General features: G+C 43.9%; 1 protein-coding gene across 5 annotated transcripts in view; it reads left to right on the top strand.

Annotated features, from left to right (window-relative positions):
- Ttc7b (tetratricopeptide repeat domain 7B) overlaps positions 1–16,885 on the top strand; it is a 218,646-nt gene that overhangs the window by 84,947 nt on the left and 116,814 nt on the right. For all 5 annotated transcript variants that reach the window (XM_005390284.1, XM_013517240.1, XM_013517239.1 and 2 more), the window contains 3 exons: positions 1,491–1,663; positions 10,220–10,283; positions 13,955–14,092. In XM_005390284.1, the coding sequence (XP_005390341.1) occupies positions 1,491–1,663; positions 10,220–10,283; positions 13,955–14,092 (375 nt within the window). The remainder of the gene's footprint in view (positions 1–1,490; positions 1,664–10,219; positions 10,284–13,954; positions 14,093–16,885) is intronic.

The following is a 16,885-nucleotide window of genomic DNA, read 5'->3' as shown; positions in this document are numbered from 1 at the left end:
AAAAGAAAAAGAAATTTTTATACCTTTAGAATCTTAACATAAGCAACATAGCCAAGAAAATGAAGTTCCCTGCTCTTTTTATTTTCTTTTAACATTTACTTCTCAGCTGTGGTGAGTGGAGGGTATTTCTGTCAGTCGAAGTTTCCAGCAGAAGTCATTAGCTTCTATGACTGCAATGAGATCAAAATGAAAGTATAATGGAAGGTTTAAGAAAACAGCTCAGGAACTGTTTAGGTCCTGAAAATTGTGTTCTTATGAGATCTTTACAGATGGCTCAGTTGGGGATGATCAGAGTGCATTTAATTTCACATTTTTATAGACATTTAAAGGTAGTGGGTCTTACTTGGGAATAATCAAGAAAATTTGCCTTTACCCAGTGGTTATCAGAAACCACCAAGCTAGTGATTTGGCTGTATTTAAGTTTCCTTGGGGAGCGTTAAGAGATTTCACACGGATGAAAGCCTAGCAATGTTCTCTTCTGGAACATATTTATTTAAAAAGGCTTGTTCTTAGGGAAGCGCAACATTCTTTGTGTGTTATGTGAAACCCTGCTTGTTGAAGTTTCATTGTGCCATCTCTGGCTAACTACAAGGCCCAGGACTACCCTGGGATTTGGTGCTTGTGTTTTCAAGAGCATTTTCCCTCATTTTCTTAGTCCTAGAAGATTGTGAGCTAAATGTACTGATACATATCAATCAGTAAAATACTCCTTAGTACATGCCACGCAGACCCCTCTCCATATATCATTTTTAGTCCTGTTCTTGGCAGTGGAGTTAGAGAAGGTTTGGGAAAACATAATAACCTACACTAACTTAAGAAGACAGTATCCAGGTGTGCCTGGGTTGTCAGGGTGAGGAGGCCATACACACCCATCAGAAGTCACACCCCTCTTTGCCTTCTTTGTCATACAGGGCTGGCACGAGCTCTGGCCCAGGAGCCCCAGGCCACACTCAGGTGCTGGGTCCCAAGGGTGGGCCGGGTGCAACTGGCTCTTGGCACCTCTGAGAAGGAGGACATTCTGAAATTCTCTATGCACATCATATGGTCAAAGAAGAGATGTTTTTTAGACAAGGCATCAGCTAAGTCGAGTCTGGCTTTTTGCCAGATTTGAGCTTTAGCAGGCATCTATTGGGAGGTGATGAAAATATCTGAAGTTCACCTGTTATTGATAAGAGCTCTGGGGAAAGGGCTTAGCTCAAAGTTCATTTGTTTCTGACATAAAGCATGTTTAGTGTTCCAGGGTGTAACAGAGACAGGGCAGCGCTACAAGCACAGGAGCCTTTAAAAACATGTTTACGTATCTTAGTGTATCATATTTTCTTTTCTTTTTTGTCATAAACTGGTATAATTTTCATCATTGAAGTAAAAAAATTAAATGGTGAGTCTTGGAATAGTGCCCGGCACAAAGCGACGGCTGATAAATATGTACTGAATGAGTGAGTAATGGAAAATAGACTCATGGCTCTGCCTCTCCTCCTTTATGTTCCCAGACAATCGCCAGGCAGTTGGCGGAGATCTTGCTGCGGGGTATGTGTGAGCAGAGCTACTGGAACCCCCTGGAGGACCCTCCATGCCAGTCCCCTCTGGATGATCCTCTCCGGAAAGGAGCAAACACCAAAACCTACACCCTCACTCGCAGAGCCCGAATCTACTCAGGAGAGAAGTACGGAAGTTGATGGGGGTGGGGGCGTATTCAAGGATAAGTAAAGTATACGGGCAGAAGGAAGTCAGGTGAACAAGCCTTTTTACCAGTTTAATGGATGTCTCATCCCGTTTCATAGCTTCAGCAAATATATGCATTTCGGGGACATTCTAAGCGGAAACCCGCACTCTCCTCCGTGTTCTGCCGCGGCCCTCAGCCTGCACTGTTGCTCTAGCAGTGGTGACGAACCTGTGGCGCCTGTACCACAGCAGGGAAGCAGAGCCTCTCTGGTGGCACATGAGCCAAGTTGCCTCAGCCTCGTCCCAGCAGCCGGGCATCAGATTTTTAGGTTTAGTTGCAGTGTTGGCACCTTGTGATAAATAAGTAGGTTTTGGGTTGCAGTTGGGGTGCTCATTTTTTAAAAGGTTCCCCATCACTGGTCTAGGGATTCTCATTCCACTTATTATAGGAACCCAGCACAGCTCTTTGCAGTCAGAGCAAGCATTTTTTTTTTTTTTTTGGTACCAGGAACTCAGGACTTTGAGCTTGCCAGGCAGGCGCTTGTACCACTGAGCTATATCCCTGGCCCACATTTTTTTCTTTTCTTCAGCAATTCCTTGATATTTTTGTTTAAATAATCTTCTAAGTTGATCTACATATAAGGACAGTTAAATATTTTGCCACCTTAGAAGGTAAGGTCTCTTTAGAACATCTTTATTTTTTTTAAGTTTTAAATTCAGGATTTGATCAATTTGGGGGAAAACAGACCAGGGAGCCGCTTTTTCTCAAGCCTCAGTGTCCCCAGGTCAGGGCAGAAGAAAAGGGGAGGGAGAAGCAATAGGAAGGAGCAGAAGCAAGGAGCCTCCCATCAGACGCTTGAATTCTCTTTGCTTGGTCCAATTGGGACAAGGTGCAGGGACCTTTCCAGATCTGTACCGTACATGGAGGAAAGGGGACCACACATGAATGAATGTGGAAAACCTCCTTAGCGTCACCGAAGTGGACAAATAGCAGAGGGACTGTAGACAGCTGCTTCTGAAACCTGGAGAAAGTGCTGAGAGATGGGTTGGCTAGACACTCACTCCGCATGTGACATCTGAAAACGACTGGGTGGCTTTTCTCCAGACTGCTGCTTCTTAATCCTCCGAAGCGGACCGCTAGCATCTCTCCCTTCTCACCTTTTTGTTCAGTTTGCATTTCGTAGGTGGCTCCGATACAGGAGTACATTCCTAGTTTTTTCCTTAATTTAGTTTTAACTCTACCCTTTCCATGGCCTTGTTGAACCCTGAGTTCATTTAATTTACAGACTGTGTTTATCTGGTTTCGTAAATCATCTGTTTAAGCAGTTCCCAAACTCTCACTGCAAAAGTGCTGATCCCTCAGGATGAGCTATTTACAAGCAGATTTGAGGTGATACATAATCAATTTTCTCTATTACTTGATTCTATTAGTATTTTGTTGAAGATTTCTATACTTATATCCATAAAAGATATTGTTCTACAGTTTTTTTTGTAATATATTTGATTTTGGTACCAGACCTTATAAAACAAGTTGGAGTAGTTCCTTTTCTATTTTTTAAAAACATTTATGGAGAATTGGTATTAATTCTCCTTTAAATGTTTGATAGAATTTACCAGTGAAATTATCTGGCCCTGGGCTTTTCTTGGTGGGAATTTTTTTTGAAAACTAATGCAATCTCTCAACATAGGTCTATTCATATTTTCTTTTTCTTCTTGAATTGGTTTTAGTAATTTCTGTCCTTCTAGAAATTTCTAGAAATCTAAGTTACCTAATTTGATCACATACAGTTCATTGTATTGGAAGCCTTTTGAGTTCTGCAAGATTGGTTGTTCTGTCCTCTCATTTCTCATTGTAGTAACTTGTGATTTTTCTCTTCTATGGTCAGCCTAAGTAAAGATTTGTCAGTTTGCTGATCTTTTTAACCAGCCAACTTTTGGTTTTGTTTAGTTTCTGTATTGAGATTCTATTCTCTATTTTCTATGCTAACCTTTATGCCTTTATCAGTTTCCGGTTTTGTGTGTTCACAACCCTGTGTCTTACTTGGACTGTTAGTAAAAAGAGAAAACAGTTGGGGTTTTCCTTGTTTGGGGCTCTCTCATTACCAGTTAAGATGGTCTGATTGGTCAGCAATGAGGCATAAGAACGTCATCAGTGATGCTGTTTGGGAGGTGGAAGAGGGAATCCGGGGATGATGCTTAAGGCCAGTAGTCTGAGGTCTTCCTCTTCCACTTAGTCTCTTATGCGAGGTATATGCATGAAGCACAGTTCAGACACAGGACTTTCCATTCGGGACATTGGTCCTGATGAGGCGCACCTGAAACACAGTTCCACCAGTGAGCTCCCACCCTGTCCTGCAGCCACAGCGGAATTGAGACTGGTGCACATTGTCTGCTCTTCTTGAATTGTGAGGAGAAATAAAATGGGCACATGTTGAGCAGGAAACAGGGAGGGATCACATCTCATAAGCCTCCTTTCTTCTGGGTCTTTCTGTAGAAAATTTTCGGCTTTGGGTAACTTATTTTTAGGTGTTTTATTGAGACATAAGAAACAGGGAAGAAGAAACAAATGAGAAGTACAAAACTTGGTGAGTTTTAGCCGAGTGAACACATCCATGTCATAAGTACCCTGGTCAAGAAGTAGACATTGCCAGAGCCCCAGAGGCTCTCTGGACTTTCTCACGGTTACTACCTTTGTTCAAAGGCAACTTTCCTCACTTGCAGCACAATAATTAGTCTGGCTCATTTTTGAAATTTATATAAGTTGGGTTCAGTGGCACATACCTATAGTCCCAGTACTTAGAAGGCTGAGGCAGGAGGCTCTCTTGAGCCCCTCAAGACCAGGCTAGGCAAAAGTGAAGCCCTATCTGAAAATAAAAAATTAATGTCATTGTTGCATTATCTTAGACACCATGGGAAAAAGAGATTTATATAAATGGAATTGTATAATGTGTACTCATTTATGTTTAACTTCTTTTGTCTAACGTTATATTTGAAAAATTCACCCATATTTTTGCATGTGGTAGTAATTTATTGTCAGTGCTGCATAGTATTCCATGGATCACTTCTGGAGTGCATCAATCAATCATCTCTCTTATAATGGCCAGTTGAGCTGTTTCCTTTCGTGTCTGGAGCTAATAGGAACAGTGCTCCTGTGAATGCTGTCGATATGTATCTTAGTGTGTGTACAAGCGTATTTCAGTAAGGTGTGGTTTTTCTTTCATTGTATGCCTCCTTATAAAAAATGTGTGGTGGCTTAGATAATTAAGTGCATAGTAGAGTGGATGATTAGCTCAAGCAAAGCAGAAGACTTAAAAACCAAAACTTAAAAACTTCCTGTGCTAGGAAACAGATGATGAAAAGATCTATGGGATGCCAGCGAGTGCCTGGCAGGCCTGTGAGGAGAAGCTGCCACTGTCAGTGCTAAGCATGGGTTTGAAGCTCTGGTCCCCCATGCAGAGATTTCTGGAAGGCCAGAGATGATTCAAGTGGGAAGATGAGGGTAGTGCAGTGTCAGGACAATGGCCCCATGGCAGAATCAAAGCTGTGTGAGTGGCCAGCTGCACCACTGGTTTCTCTTCACTCTGCGTGAGCCTGGCCCACCTCTGAGTCACAGGGATGCCAGGAGCCATGCCCAGGGAATAGGCTGTGTGGGACTCACCTGTACCTGCTCAGAGCTGAGCTCAGGGCACCTGGCTGATCGTCCTTTGTCATGGGGGATTATTGAATTGTGTGGGTTGACCTAAGAGGGAAGGGTCATGCAAAGTTCCAATCCTCACACTAGACCAAGTGGTCCCTAATAATTAAGAGGTGCTATTGTAGTCAGGGTTTACAAGGAAAAGATTTAATACAGGACATATAATTTATAGGGTTATTTTATAATAGTAGCCCAAAGAGTCACATGCAAAAGAGTGTGGAAGATCTGCCTGCACACTAAAGACCCAAAGAATCCAGCTGAGGGCCTGGTTCCCACAGCAGTGTCCTATATGCGTCAAGTTGAAGACCTAGAGCCCATGGCAATGTCCTCCATGAATCCAGCTGGAGGCCTAGAGCCCACTACCATGTCTTATGCCAGTCTATGTCAGGGACCTGCACTGGAAGGCCCAAAGGTCAGAGGTAAAAGCTAGAAAGTCTGCACCAGTGGGGTAAAGGATCTGTGTCAGCAGGCTGAAGGTTTGCATTGGAGCCATGAAGCAATGTTCAAAGTAAGGACCAGAGCTCCCCTGAAAAGAACCGCAGCCATCATCAGCAAGAGCAAGGACTTGAGCTCCTCCAATGATAACAGCTGAGTTCATATCAGGGAAGCCATCATGACAAACTTCTCCAGCACAGCACCTTCTCCTCCAGTTCTCTTTTTATGCTGTTGGCAACAGTCCTCAGGTGGGCCTTCCACACCCAGCATGCTGATTCAGTCCAGCTGGGTATTACAAGTTGACCATTAGTAATTCACCACAATCTTCCTTGGTCAATTTGATAACCTGACACATTTCTTTAAACCATAGTCTCCTGTGGAAAATTTGTGAAAAGTTAACATGTCTTGGTCTATTCAAATTTACATGAATATAACAATTACATATACATACAATTCTTATTACACTCATTTCCACACTAAAAGCAAAATATTCAAAGGGTGATCAAAATTCCAGGTTAAAACGATAATACTTTGACAAACCTGATTCCTGAAAACTACATTAAAATCATATTAAAAGTGCTATTACAATCACAGTCCTTACTTCCCATTAACTTTTTAACAACAGGGCACAGCAAGACTAAAAGACAGGATCTGCTTTTCAGATACACTCTTCCCTTTCAGTGAAAGGCTTCAGTTCATTTTTCCATTGTCCTGTTCCTTCTCAACAACCGCATTCTCCTGTTTCATCCTTGCAGCCCACCACTCCATGGAGCCTTCACTCTGGCCAAATGCTTCAAATCACTCTGCTGGCTCTTTGCTCTTAATTTTGAACATAGATCTGTCCAAAAGATCTGAACAGTAACCATGCCACCATCCCAACAGTAGACTACATCAAAATTTTTCTGCCTCCCAGGCAATATCTCTAAACACAAGCAAAATGCAGACCGATTTCCTGCAAAAGCACAACATATACTACCTGGGATCCAGCAGCCAATGCAGTCCTTCTTAATAGAAACCTCCTGAGCTTCACCCTAAACAGCAGCATTTCCATCAGTACTCTGATTTTCCAGGCTCTGACCAGAGTCCCCCATATAGTTTACAGCATATAGGGGCTTCTTTTTTCAGCCAGTCTCTCAAAAACTTTCCAAATTAATTTCCAGGGCTTTTAAGCCATATATCCAGGCAACATCACAGCTATGACCCCACTCCTGGTACCAACTTCAGTCTTGGTTACTTTTCTCATTGCTGAGACAAAATACCCAACACCCAGTGTAAAAGCAGGAAAGGTTTATTTAGCTCACAGTTTTTAGAGGTTTCAGTCCATAATCAACTGGCTGCAAGGCAGAGTGGTATGGCAGAGGGGCAACAGTTCATGGTGGAGGAAGACAAAAGCAATAAGAGCAAAAGGCAGAGTGACAAGCTTCTTTCTGCCTCTTTTATCTTATCCAGATTGCTGGGATTTGGGCAGTGCAAATCCAATCAGCAGACTGATCCAGCATTCACTCACCCTTAATCCCAGCATTGCACTATGAATCAATCACACCCTCTAGATTCAGCTGCCTCCAAAAAGGCCTCCCACTCCCATAACTGCATGAGGTTTTGGAAGGACATCCAGACATAAATCATAACAGGCATTCTTAGTTGTAATTTAAATCCTTTTCCTTTCCACCCGGATGCAACCCTAATAGTAGATTCTGCCTTGAGGAGTTTAGCACGGTATGACTGAGTGGTAGGGCTTGGCTCCTGGGATCCTATCTGGCTGCTGTAGCTTAGGGGCCACATATTTGGGACTTTCCCTCTCGGTGTGCCAGCCATGCACAGTGGCATTGTAGAGCTCTGTCAGCAGGCCTAGGAGTCATTACTAGAAATCCACTTATTTGGGGGCTGGCAGAGCTCAAGGCCTTCCCTGCATCTAAATGGAGTCAATCTGACTCCTGGGTGGTGCTGTAAACATTCAGACTTCTGCCTTCTCATTTGTCATGCAGCAATTCCAGATGATGGAAGAGGTGAAATGCAATTGGATTTCTTTGGTATGATTTTTTTTCTACCACAAACAACAACGTTCCTTACATATTTGGAGAAAATTTCAAGAAAGAACTATTATCTGGAAGGCCTGGCAAGACATGCTTACTCTTTGCACATGAGGATCCACACCCTTGTTCCCTGTATCTTCTATAGAACCACATCGTGAGTTGGCCAATTCATCCAAAGTCAGGAAGCAGGCAGTCTGCCTAAAGGGCACCCTGTGACCTAGCAGAGTGGCTGGGACCCAGCCCTCCCACTCTCAGCCCAGCAGCAGCCCCGACACTTCCACCCCCGCCTCTGGGCTGCTGGCTGGGGAAGCTTGTCCTTACTACCTACTGGTCCCTGCTTCTTGCTGTGCCCTCGGTCCACACCTCGCCCTTTACAGAACTTCCTCTAGGACCAGAGGCCTGGTTTTCCCACTTTCCAGATGTGACACTGAGTACTCCAGGGTCTCCCCCTGAGGCTCTTGAGCCCCAAGAAGGAGAATGTCACAAAAGGAAGGCTTTCAGTGATTTTGACTGTGACCCTGGGCTCCCCTCTTGTCTGAGCAAGGAAGAGGGAATAAATGGGCAGAAATAGAGCTTGGGAGTTCATAAGTAAAGAAAGGATAGCCAGTTGTGTAAGTTTTCAGTCATGTCTCTTAAAACTTTCCTTTGTTCCTTCTTCCCCCTCCTTACCAGACCTGGGAGCTCTGCAGGCTCAGGAGTAACCATCCTGCAAGAGGGAGGGCCCAGGAAGTGGAATTAGAGTCAGTTAATGCGCTACTTGTTAGCAACTTTGGTAAAAATAACACAACCCAGCTTTTAACCAGGCTGGATGGCTCAAATGGAATTTGGAGATTATCCATGGACTAAATTGGCTAGTGTTAAGTCACAATTAGCACAGGCTCTCTCTGCAATTAGTCTGAGCAATGTAGAATTGGCTATTCATGAAAAAAATGGTTAAGGTTACTGTTTTATTTATTTACAAGGTCCCCCTTGCATGTAGGCATAGCCAGGATATCAGGAAGTAATTACTGGATGTGCGCACACATGTGCACATACCCACATGGGGGACACTCTTAGTTTAAAGCCTTTAGAGTCTATTTCTGAATTCAAGGGGAAAGAAATGGTGTATCTTCTGAAAAACTCAGGTCACTGCAAGCCGACTCCTAGAGGAAGTAACCTCAAGCCCCAGAATCCTGCATGAGGGCTGAACCAGCCTTGGTCCTATGGCTCTGGAAGAGCAATAGAAGCATCCCAGGGGTGGTTTCCTGCCTGATATTCAGAGTTGCCATAAGAGGACCAGCATGTCCTTTTTCTGTCTCAGTCTTAAGTGCCTTGTGATACAGTACAAAACTCGCCAGCATTTCAAAAATAACAAGTTTATAATTATTTGGAAAATATGAGTGTTTCACCTTTTGCAGGGAAGGAGAAATCTCCTAAATGATTGTAATGTTATTCCTAGGAAGATATAAATTTAATCTTTATTTAGTGGTCTTCAAAATATCCAGGAGTTATTGAGTCAAGATTATTTTTTAAATTTTTTTTTTATTTTAAAGAGAATAAAAAAAATAACAACATAGACAAAAGCAAATTTTGTTTTGAGACCCTGTATCATTTATATCATTTTTATCATTATTCTCAGTTCTATTCAAAGGATTCTAGAACTTTAGAACAGGAAGGCAAAAATTGCTACAAGTCTTTAAAAGTGCTCACGGCACAAAAAATAGGGTACAGAGAGTGCAGATTGGGGTTATGTTTGGGTTTTTATTGTTTTCTAATCCGCAGCAACACTGAGCTTAAAAGCTTTTTCTTTTAATCCAAGATTTTAGAGTTCAGCCAAATTCCATAAAATAGATTAACGAGACAGCTCTTGCATGCCACCCCATAATAAAAAATGTGTGTTTAAATAGCCCACCAAATTCTGCAGTATTAGAGAAATCACTAACACTCTAATATTGCTTCCAATCAGTTATTTCATCTGAATGACAATATAAAATACACCAATTAGTGGGTGATAGATAAGAAGGGTGCTATTTAGTGAAATGTCCGTAGTTTATGCTTTCATAATGGGTTTAAGCAAAAACTGGTATTATTTACATAATGTCAGTTTGTAACAATCTCAGTTTCTGCCTCCTTAATAAGTACATGTGATATTTAGGCCTTTAGCTTGTTTTTTTTTTTTTTTTTTTACAATATTATTTCACCCTCCACCTACCCTTAAAATATATCACTAAAATGTATTAATTCTATAGATTAGCAGAGAAAATAAGGAAATTAATTCAAGTGTTGAAATTATATAGTATTTTTTCTTGGGCTCTGTAAAAATCAAGAGACTTTTTAGCATGCTCTTCTACTTGTAGTTGTGTATTTTATGTTATTTTGAAACAGCCATATATCAAAGTTGGTTTTCTCTATGCAGCATTTTTTGTCCTCAAGAAAATACTGAAGAGGCCCTGTTGTTACTGCTGATTAGTGAATCAATGGTAAGTGGAATGTGTTTTTCATTGCTCTGTCCCCTGTCCCTAGAGTCCCTTTTTAACTGTGGTTATTCCCTCAATACGGTGATTTTTTTTTCCCCCTCAGGAGAAAATGCTTTCTAGCGGGACTACCTGGGGTGGGGGCAGCAGTAAAAGTTTAAGAAGAGGGATGATTCTTAATTCTTGGACTAGGAAATGTCCCTTGGTCATCCTGGAGCTTGGGGGGTGTTTTTCTTAGCAGTTAGCAGGTATCTTATTTCATTCATTCATTTACCAAGTATTGGTAACACTTGCATTATTTATGTAAGTAGACTATATAGTCAGGAGGACCACAAAGGAACCTTACAAGGGAAAGAAGCCCCTGAAGGGTAACCTCAAGCCTTCTCGTTGCACTGGTGTCAACAGAAGGTTGGGGTAAATCACTCACTGGGTGTGCAGATCTCCAGTTTTCATCATAGGAGCCCGAGGAAACTGCCTGGTCCTCTGTGCTGATGGTCTCTGCTCTCCTTCCTGTTCTCAGGCACCTAAGAGGCCCAGGATGCCTGAGCTCACTCCTTTTCCTGGGCCCTACTGTGTTTGCCAGACCATCAGATTCTTTTGAAATGCTTTCTGAATGGCCAGGATGTTGAACTTAGACCTAAAACTGCACCACTCACCATTTACTGGGTTTCTCCTCTGTACAGCATGAAGCATTATAGCCTTGGCTTGAAATCTTGGGAATAATATCCCAATAATGTAGGCAAATGACGGGTGCTGAGCACCTGAGCAGGGTGTCAGGCTCCTGGAACTCGAAAGGACCCAGAGGGCTCACATTTATTCACTTCCTTTTACAGATGAGGAACCTGAGGCCCAGAGCAGGCAAAACACATGGCAGGTGCAGAGGTCTGCAGCTCCCTCTGTAAATTGTACTCCTTCCCACCGCTGCTATAACATTCATCCTCACAGGCAGGCAGCAGACAAAAACGGGAATCATAAGGAAAGCAAGGAAAGGTGTTTCCCTTCCCCTGTGATCCCCACCCAAGCATGTGTTCTAATTGGAGATGAGGATGCACCCAGGTGGAAAAGCCCTAGAAGTGGTGTACCGGAAAAGCACGTGTGCTGGGGTCAGCAGAGGCCAGGGTCGGTGAGGGAGGGCAGCTTTCTCTCCTTGGTTTAACACTGAGTTTTTTGCTTTGGGAAGTGGCACAGCGATGTTTACAGGAGCCAGACTCCTTGAGTTACCACTGCTTTGTACACGGACGCGCTTGATGTCAGTGGGCTCCCTTCCTTCCCAGGAAGCAGGCTGCCCCCCTGGCTCATCTTTCCTTGATGTCAGCTACACCTTAGGACAGTGCCATTTATATTCTCCAGCCTGCCTTGGCACACTCAGGGCAGACACATAGGTGGCCAGGCTGGCACTTGGTAGCATTCAGTCCTTGTTTCTCAAGTGAGTAAGTCTCACCTACTTCCTCACCAGTTCGTTGATGAGAGTCAGCTCCTATGGGCCTCAAAGCTAACATCCCCTCACCCCAGGCTGGACTTTGAACAGCTCGCAGTTGATGTCCTTGGGGCAAACTTGCTTCTGAACACTTGGTGACCAGACATTCTAGATGACTGGACGATTCTGCTCCAGCATTAGGTCATGCGTGCTGGTCTGTAGTTGTGAAAACATGGCCACATCAGCGTGACACTTGCTCTAGGTGTAGTGCAGATGCTTTGCGGTGATGTCCTGCTCCTCAGTGGAAGAGACAGAAACTAATAATACTCACAATCCCTTTGAGACAGTCAGATTTGGCTCTGGGGTGTTTACTTTCTGGAAAGATCTTTTTAGGGGATGGTGAAATTGGTGACATCATCAGTAAATATGAAGAACTAGGTTCCCAACCAAAATGATAATGTTCTCGCTGTAAATCATTCCAAAATTAAGTTGTTCTTTGAAACCTCTTTCCCCCTGGCCTTTGACTGCTTGATTTTTTAGTTTTTAGGCAGAAAATGAAGGTGCTCAATTACAGAACCAAATTGAGAGTTGCCATGCTTTTTGAATATCTGAGAAAATTACAGTCTTCATTGGTTCTGACTTTAGAAGCATAAACTTATCTGTAGTCTCTCCACCTACCAGAAAGCATTTGGAATTGTACTGCTTTCTCACTGCATAACAAATTTCCCCTCGAAAGAGAGATTATCAGAACTATGTTTGCACAACTACCACTGAAACAATATTTTGGGATGGGTATTATTTGGGGATCCGCTTGAGGTTTTAGAATACCTTTTTAATCAAAATCTACTAATGCTTTCTCTGAAAATGAAAAAAAAAAAAAAGATGTTAGGAAAGAAAATCTTTCCTAAACAGTATTTGTTATATTTTATTTTGTTCTCTTCTAGGCATTGGTCTCAGTATGAAACTTTATAGCAAATGAATAAAGGGAGACCGTTTACAGCAGGCGTCTTAGAGTGCCTTTGTTGGGCTCGAAAGGCACTGTATAAAGAAAAAAACTTAGAATGAAATCTTCAAAAGCAGGCTTGTTTCCATAAGAGATGACTCACCTTGTAGGAAGTGGCCTGTCTTAAATATTCTCATTTGTTTCTGACATTTAAGAGCCAGGAGTTTTAAAGTGAGTAATTTCTGTTGGGTGGATAGAACTAAATGCCTTAGATTCACACAAAAAGAAAGCATTTTGCCTCATTAGCAAGAGGAAGGGATGCCCGTGGCCTTTGCGAATGTCAGGCAGGAAGATAAACATCGGCCTGGGAGACAAGCAACTCTGGAAACACAAGTGCCACTTTCGCAGGAGACTGTGGGCCCTTTCTCTGCTTCTCAGGACAAACAGGCCTGGAGACTTCTGTTAACTAGCAGGAGGGGAAATTTAATTTTATTGATTCAGAAATCCCTATTACAAAAACAAAAAAGGAAAATAAACTGGCTGTTGAGTCTCTAGTACATGTAGTATATATGGAGAGATCTTTGGAGAAATTAGACTTCAGAAGTAATGAAAACAAGTTGCTCTGAGGCGCATTTGGTTTCTGGAGAGATGAGATGAGTGAGCGTGGATGCGCCTGATGTATTTCTGCACTAAGCACTTGAGATGTGAAGGCAACAAGGTTTTCTTTTCAGTCTGTGGCGATATCATTTCATGTCAAGCTCAGCTTCCTTCTCATCTTCTCTTACACGTGGCTTTCGTGCTTCCCTTTACAAGACCGAGTTAGTCTTTGAGGTCTGTTCCACAAAGACACACGTAGGGCTTTGAATGTTGCTTAGTGATAGAGGAAAAGTCTGACGTGTCCCCGTAGGACAGACAGAACTCGATGACACTCTTTGGTGATTGGAAATGCAGGGCTGAGAATGTTCTTCCGCTCTTGAATGTAGACAGAAGCACGATCACAAGTAGACATAGCCGGTTCCCACTTGCTGGATCCTGCTGTGTCTGCTACAAGGACCTCCATGAGCCTGAGACCGAAGGATGCTCCCTGCTTTTCCTCAGCCCACAAAGCTTCCCCAGAGACCAACTACCAGGTTCATACTACCATGTGCTGTGATGCTCCAGGGATTTTGAATACAGAACCCAAGGTGGCAGGCCCTTGCTCACTTCTGTCCTCCAGAAGGCAAACCACGCGGAGCAGGCGGGCCTAGCTGGCTTCTCTACCACACAGTAAACGTGGGCTGGCTCAGCATCTGTTTCTCTCTTCCATGTTGCTTTCAGGCCAACCGGGACGCTGTGCTGAGCAGGATACCTGAGCACAAAAGTGACCGCCTCATCAGTCTACAGAGTGCATCTGTGGTCTATGATTTGCTGACCATTGCTCTTGGAAGAAGGGGCCAGTATGAGATGCTGTCAGAGGTACAGCTGCCGAGCTTGGGCGGCTTCCGGCGGGTGGGGAGGCTGCATGTCTCCAGGAGCCGTGAGACCTGGTCCTGGGCCCCCTCTATCACTGCCAACCTTGGGATGTTGGTCCAGTCATTTAACTTTGGTTCCCTCTCTATGAAGGGAAATAGGCTAAATGATAAGGTGGTGGAATTGATCGACAGTCTCTTACTACACATGGTTCATCATTCCCAAGGCTGTGAGTGTGTGGGAGGGAAGGGTAGCATTTTTCAGGCAGTTTCTCTTCCAGTGTAATTTCCATCGTAACCAAAGTCGTCCATCTGTGATATTAATTTCCTCTTAAAAGTTTCACTTAAAATGTAGATGTAGAATGTAGAACTCCCATGACTTGGCAGTTTGAGGCACATGTGCCATGCGTAGCTGGTAGGAATGTTTCAGGTGAGGTAGATGCTGTCTTTATTTTGGGGGTTTTACTTGCTCACAAGGCACCCCATAGATTACAGATCTTGTGCAAGATAGCATCCTCTTCTCACCCTGTCAGCTTCTAGGAAACAGTCAGGGTGGAAGCTTGACTGTTTCAGTTTCAGCAGAAGCTGCTTCCTCTGGGCTATGGTATTATTATTATTATGTATTATTAAGTTCTTGCCCAGAGTACCAGATTGCACTTTGGTAGGGCTGAATAAGTAAGGAAACTGTTTTATCTTCTCTTTAGTAAAGAGAAAGGAAGGAAAGAAGGAAGGAAGGAAGGAAGGAAGGAAGGAAGGAAGGAAGGAAGGAAGGAAGGAAGGAAAGAAAGAAATGAGGGAGGGAAGGAAGGAAGGGCCACCCCATTTTGTTAAAATGAACTTTTCCATGTTATTTATCTCTGTCTTTCTAAATTTATACCCATTGCAACAGCCTCTGGGCACAAGGACAGGGAATGAAATACAGTAACAGATTGACTGAAATCAGATAAGTGCTCAGCTCACCCTCTAGCCTGCCGGTGCATCGCCACATTAGGCAGGAACCTTGGGAACAGATGAGCCTGTGTAGCTTGAATCTTTTTTTAGTCTTTGGTTTGGTGACTACATGGGACAGTGGTTACTCAGCCTTAAAAAAAGAAAAAGGCACACACAAACCTTCACGACGTGGCTAGATGTGGCAGCGTGTCCGGATGCCCCAGCACTCATGGCCTGCCCCGTTAGGACTCGTCCAGGCATGGGCTGGCCCAGGTTGGTCCAAGCCATCTCTGGGTGTCTTAGTTTCCAGGGCTGCCACCTCCTGACCAGCATGTCTGCTGCGCAGCCTGTTTGTGGGGTCAGTGCCACCAGCTCACTGTTGAGTTCCTTTAAGGTGAACTTCTTCCTTTCAGACAAACCACTTGACACCTCCCTGAGGCGTAGTGGGTGTGGCTTGCGTGTCTGCTTACATCCCCTCAGGGAGCAGTGTAGCCTTTCTGTCACATCTGAAACAGTGTGAGGAGTCCAAGGTGGCCAGCTTGGTGGACAGCCCGCATGGTCCCTACCCGTGGGCTTTCATTCCATGAGTGGCTGTGGGGGGGACAGCTGTCACTTCAGCAAGATTCCTCTGCAAGCCGGCAGCTCTGTGGCATGTGCTTCCTCCCAGCGTGGAATCCCAGGACCTTGTTTTCACTCAGATGACTTTCATTTGATGTCACATGTGGCTTCCACCTTATGGGAATGACCTGATGTCCAGGTCACTGGATAGTCTGGTCACAGGAGCTTCTGCAGTTCAGCTACCCACTAGTCACATTTAAATGATGGAGCCAATGGCAAAGGTTGCATCAAGTATTATGGACTGGTAGGGTGTAAGAAAGGGAATGAAAAACTGTAGCCCTTGGAGCCTTTTGGATTTTGTACCATATCTGTGTTTTATGTATGAAAAATATAAATCAATTGATTAAATAAATAAAACAGAGGATGTGCATTTCTTCAGCACATAGATGTGCTGTCACCTGCTCTGAGCCAGGCGCTGTAAGGCCTGGCCCTGCCCATGAGCAGCTGCCAACCTAGAGCGCAGTAGCCAGCCCCAAGTGATTACCAGCTGTGTGGCTGCCCCAGGGAAGGCTCAGCATGGGCTCTGCGTCCGTTAATGAGGGCCTCGAATCTTGGCCTCAGCCTTTTTTGCCCTTTCTATTTTAGGCAGTTGGAACTTCCACCTCCCACCCACAAATATGTGAGCACCATGCTGTCTCAGATCTTCTAAGATGGTGGATGTGGTGCGAAAGATGAAGGCTCGCAGCACCGTGAGGCTTCAGGTGCCCCCTGGATGTCTCAGTCACCACGGAGGGCCAGGTCCACCCTGTGTGAGCAAGGACCCTCTCTCTTTCTGACCGAGGCCACATCTTCTTAGACTGGCTGCTTTCCTCTTTTCCTCATTTACTGGGGTTTACTGAATCCATTGGCCTCTGCCTCCATCATTTACCTGTCCATTTTCTCAGAACTTTTAAGTTCAAGGGCAATCAGACTTTTTCTAAGTTGAGGCAAAATTCATATAACAAACTTAACCATTTAAAAGCATGTGACTCAGTGGCATTTTGTACATTCACACTGTTGTGTCGCTGTGTTAGTCAGCTTTGTATCACCATAATGAAATATCTCACACAGGCTGCTTACAAGGCAGAGGAAGTATATTGAGCGCACAGTTTCGGAGGCTCAAAGTCCAAACAGCGTAGCGTGGACTCTGTGGAAAGGGCCACCCATTGGCTGCTCCACCTCATGATAGGAACATGCAGAGACAAGCAAGTGATTGCATCGCAACCTAGGAGCAAGGAGGATGGGCAGGGCCAGGTGTGTTTGTTTTATAGCA

Source organism: Chinchilla lanigera, unplaced genomic scaffold, assembly GCF_000276665.1.
Source record: "Chinchilla lanigera isolate Chin_1 unplaced genomic scaffold, ChiLan1.0 scaffold00037, whole genome shotgun sequence".
Taxonomy (NCBI): Eukaryota; Metazoa; Chordata; class Mammalia; order Rodentia; family Chinchillidae; genus Chinchilla; species Chinchilla lanigera.
This window is presented reverse-complemented; position numbering and strand designations above follow the sequence as displayed.